The 4879-nt window shown below is 48.5% G+C and overlaps 1 protein-coding gene and 1 pseudogene across 1 annotated transcript in view; both read right to left on the minus strand.

The window, feature by feature from the left end:
• Positions 1 to 597: 597 nt before the first annotated feature.
• Positions 598 to 4879, minus strand: part of LOC101987949 (cathepsin E-like) — a 54855-nt gene continuing 50573 nt past the window's right edge. Inside the window, exons 5-7 of the mRNA XM_013346705.1 lie at positions 4274 to 4415; positions 4078 to 4176; positions 598 to 762 (exon numbers count right to left, since the gene is read on the minus strand). Of these exons, the coding sequence (XP_013202159.1) occupies positions 598 to 762; positions 4078 to 4176; positions 4274 to 4415 (406 nt within the window). The remainder of the gene's footprint in view (positions 763 to 4077; positions 4177 to 4273; positions 4416 to 4879) is intronic.
• LOC101987666 lies at positions 1169 to 2138 on the minus strand (annotated as a pseudogene).

Below are 4879 nucleotides of genomic sequence, written 5' to 3' on the forward strand. Positions count from 1 at the left end.
AAAATTCTGTGGAAGAAAAGAGACTTAAGAGACATTTCAAATGAATGCAATTTATGGTTTTTTTCTTCCAGTTATGGATCTGGTTTGAATCCGGATACAAATAAATCAACTGTAGAAACAGGGACACATTTATGAGCAAGTGAGAGACATTTAAATTTCACTTTTAAGGATATTAGATATTAGATAAAATGATACAGTGCTTAGAATTTAGATGTGTGGAGCCAAAGGGAGAGAAGATAGAGGTGCCAACCACGTGAGGATGGGTTTTGAAGTGGGGTAGAGGCCCGACCACGTGTGGACGGGCTGTGAAGTGGGGTAGCAAGCAGTGCACAGAGTTTACTTTGCCATCACATCTCCTTGTATATATCTTTGGAGAGTTCCATAATAGAAAGTCGACAAAAAGCAATGAAGATACAGACGGAACTTCATTTTTTCATCACGGTGGTGGTGGAGGCGGTGTGTGTGTGCAGTGTCGGGGAGGCTGTGTGTGTACTCTCATGCTTTCTTTGGTCTGGATATTCTGGAATGGCTGCATCCTGTGGGAACTGACTTTTGTATAGGTATAAAGAGATCTAAAGGGGTATCAGGTCCCCCCATTTAGGGGACCGTGGGGGCCAGCCCCACTTGGTTATTTCCACGATCAAAGACTGCGTAGAACTGTCGGATGAAGACATCCCCCAGGATCCAGAGAGGCCCAGCTGGTGGCGGAATGTCAAGTCCTTGAAAGCCGCTGCCACAGAACTGCATTCCATCCACTAAGTCCTAGGGTCCAAAAGAAGCAATTAGTAGCAGAAAGGGGACGATGAACACAGTCCTGGGAGCTGTGTCGAGTGGTGGTGCTGGCTGGCACCAAATGGCCTGACACGGCGGGTGAGTGCCACCGCTGTGGTTGGTGGGTTCTTCAATCATTTCATGCCCACCACGTTCCAGCTTGCTCAGTACAGTGCATGTTGGCTCCATTCACTCAACTGTGTGCTGCAATTCTGAGAACTATGTGTCTTTACAGACATACCCTGATCAGTTTATAACTGGAAACACAGAGACCTATTGCGAAAAGGTTTGGCATAGAACACACTGGTTTAAATCCAATCTTCTTTGGTTTCAAGGAGAACTCAACTTGATTTTTTTTTCAGCTTGTAGGAACTTTATTTTCCTTCCACCTTTTTTCCCTTTGCAGAATAGCTCAGGACCACTCAGTGGTGGCTCCAACCCACTCGGTGGCCTGCGCTGTGGGAGCTGCTGACCAATCCTCAGTGGCTGGCTGGGCACTCCAGTCTTCAGTAGGGAACTGCTGGATGGGCACCGAGGGCACCTGCACCCCCTCAGACCAGTCAGCCACCTCTGGCTGAGCAGCAGTGAACTCAGGAGCTGGTGCAATCCATTCGCCCTGAAACTCCTCCTTGGTCACAGCCTTCTCAGCAGCAGCCTGTTCTTCCTTCTCAATCTCCTCTGGGTCTCTGTAGAAGTAAAGATCAGGCATAACCTCCCATGGGTGCTCACGGGAGATAGTGCCACGCATGCGGAGTACTTCACGGGCCGTCATCCACCACATCAGGCCCACTGAGTGAGCTCCCTTGTTGTTGCACGGGATGGCGATGTCCACATAGCGCAGAGGTGAGTCTATGTTACACAGGGCAATGGTGGGCGGGTTCACGTAAGATGCCTCTGTGAGGGGCTGGTGGTCAGCCCTGGGATCGGTCACCACTAGAAGCCGCGGCTCCCTGAAGGCTGCCTGGATCTGGTTAGTGAAGGTCCCTGGGGTGAAACGGCCAGCAATTGGAGTGGCTCCAGTGGCGGCAGCAAACTTCAGCACGGCTCGCTGCCCAGTGTTCCTGGAGGAGATGACGCTGACATCAGCAGGGTTCTCGATGGCAACAATAGCCCGAGCTGCAAGCAGCAGCTTCTCCCAGGTCCTCTTCAGATTGATGATGTAGATAGATGCCATCACTTTTCCTTTTGTAGATGTACTGCTCCATCTGAAAGTCGAGGTTGATGCCACCTAAGTGGGTGCCTGCAGCGAGGAATTTGAGGACATCCTCCTCCTTCATCTGCAGGACATCAAGGGCTCCGGACATTGTGTAAGTTTCCCTTTAAGTTACGTCCGGAACCAAGAACAACGCCGTATGGACCCGTCCCGGGGCAGCGCGGAAAGGCTCAACTTGATTTTTATAAGGGAGAGAAACAACTCTGTGACTAGCCATCACCACTTCCTTCTTGGCATCTGAGGAAGAAGCATTTGAGTGGACTTTCTTAGACAAAAGGCAAGCACACATCCTTTGTTCTAGGAAGGGAGCCTAATCTCCCCCAATCTTCCTTTTCTTTTAGACACTATGTAACTCATGTTTTCTAGAACCCACTAGCCCGCCTCTGTCTCCTGAGTGCTGGGCTTGTAGGCATGCACCACCAATCCTGGCCCCCAGTCTTATTTTTCAGTTTAGCAAAGATTTGTTTTCTACCAGGCAGGTGTGGTTTTCCTAACAACCATCTGAAACTCAAAGTTGCTGATGAGGAGGTGGGGTAAGTCAAAACTCTGTAAGAGGACAAGGATCAAATCCCAAGTCATTTCAGCATCCTCCATGTACTAAGATGGCCCTGATTGAAATCCGACAGGAAAGGACCCTAGTACCATGTTGGGTACAGGTTTAAGCAGAGCCTCTTGTTGGGTAAAAGTAGGGGAGTGTAGGTGCTAGACATCTCCCAGGATCCAGAGGGGTCTAGCTGGAGGATTAATGTCAAGTCCTCAAAAGCCACTATTGCATAACTGTACCCTATCTGCTAAGACTAAAGAAAACCATTGTCACAGAACTGCATCTCATCCACTAAGACTAGGAAAGCCACTGCCACGAAACTACATCTCATCCACTAAGATTAGGAAAGCCACTGCCACGGAACTGCATCTCCTCCACTAAGACTAGGAAAGCCACTGACACGGAACCACATCTCCTCCACTAAGACTAGGAAAGCCACTGCCACGGAACCGCATCTCCTCCACTAAGACTAGGAAAGCCACTGCTATAGAACTGCATTCCATTCACTAAGTTCTGGGGTCCAAAAGAAACACTTAGTAACACGGCAATGAGGATGGAAACTGGTGAGCAGGGCTCAGTTTCACCATGTGGTTTGTTCTCAGCATGCTGTCTGTGGAGGCTCTCCCAAGAGCTTTCAAGAATGCCCCAAGAGCCTAGGAGGCTTAGCACGAAGCTATGCTTTGGAGCATAAAGGGAAGATCATGCTGCCTTAGCACCTTTATGTACACAGTCATTGATGGCATGAGTGATTCTGGTTAAAGATCAACAATTAAAATGTGTTTCCCAAGAAGTGCAGCATCAAAAACCAGGTCCAGGGGATGTGAAGTGACTATAGGTTTCCAAAACGTCCAGCTTTTCATTTCTACCTCACCCACAGAATTGGGAGTCATTGCAATGAAAGACACATTTTGGCTTGAGGAAGAAAATTAACCAGAATGTTGCCCCTCCAAAAACAGCTCATATCTTCTTCTTTTTTAATCACTCCTTAAATTTTTTTGTATTTATGTATCTGTGTATAGTATGTATCTGTGCATGCACAGGATCAGAAGAGGGCCTTGGATTTCTTGGAGCTGAAGTTTCATGTGGTTTGGGAGCCACACGAAGTGGGTGCAAGCAAGCCAACTATGGTCTCTGGAGGAGGAGCAAGTGCTTTTAACTGCGGGGCCATCTCTCCAGACCCAGCTGTCATTTCTGAGCCATTCATTTAGCTCTGAGAGCCTCAGCATCTCCCCTATAAATCAGGATAATAACATCTCCAGTTGCACAAGGGTGGTGCAGAGGACTGATGTGTTTGTTGATCAATTCCTCATGGCAACATCCAAAAATCTCCCTTAAATGTCTTCTACCTAAGCAGCTGCTGCCCCATGGCAGAACTGAGAACTAGAAGCAAGCCCAGGAGTTTCTACCACAGGCAACTTGGTCCCTCTCAGAGAAAATGCCACATCAGAACTGCACTAGATAGGAGGGAACTTGGAGCCGATGTGAAGGGGGAAGTGTCAGGCACGTGGGGAGGACACTGTGACTCACAGAATAAGGAAACGGCCCTTACCTGCAGGATGTAGGCATTTGGGCTGAGGGTATATGAAACCCCGTTGATGAGGAAGGCTACATTTGGCATCATGTTGAGGTTGGCACAATTCACAGCATACTAAAACAGAGAGGGATCAACTCAGAGACAGCTCTCTCCCCAGAGAAGGATGGGCTCTCCAGCTCCGACACCAACCCCACCCTGGGTAGACACTTACTTCTCCATCCATGGGTGTGGCCCCAATGGCCTCTTGGAGCTCTTTGATCTTGTGGGAGGGGCCGGTGAGGAGGGAGGTCCCTGTGTCCACAATGGCTTGGCAGCCCTCAGAGCAGAACATCACTGTGTTTCCCACTAGGATTCTGAGGACAAGGGGCCCCGTGGTCCCATGGTTAGCACCTGCTCCTTGAGGGGGACCCTTTACCACATGGGGACACAATAATGGTGTCTGCTTTGGTGTTTTCTACCACAAGAATATCTTCTAATTAGCATATTTGTTTGTATGAGACAGGGTCTCTCTGTATAGCCTTGGCTGTTCTGAAACTCACTCTGTAGGCTGGCCTTGAATTCAAAGAGATTCACCTGACTCTGCCTCCCAGTTGCTGGAATTAAAGGCATGCGTCACCATTCCTAGCCAAATTGCTTTTTTTAAAATACAGGGTTTCACTCTGTCCAGATGACTTCCAAGCTCCTAGCAATCCATCCTCCTGTCTCAGTCTCATGAGTACTGGATTTATAGGCATGATCCATTATACCCGACTCAACTTGCTTTTTTGACTGAGATTCACAGTAGGAGATATACTTACTTCTTGACCAAACACACACA

This window comes from Microtus ochrogaster, chromosome 6 (assembly GCF_000317375.1).
Source record: "Microtus ochrogaster isolate Prairie Vole_2 chromosome 6, MicOch1.0, whole genome shotgun sequence".
Taxonomy (NCBI): Eukaryota; Metazoa; Chordata; class Mammalia; order Rodentia; family Cricetidae; genus Microtus; species Microtus ochrogaster.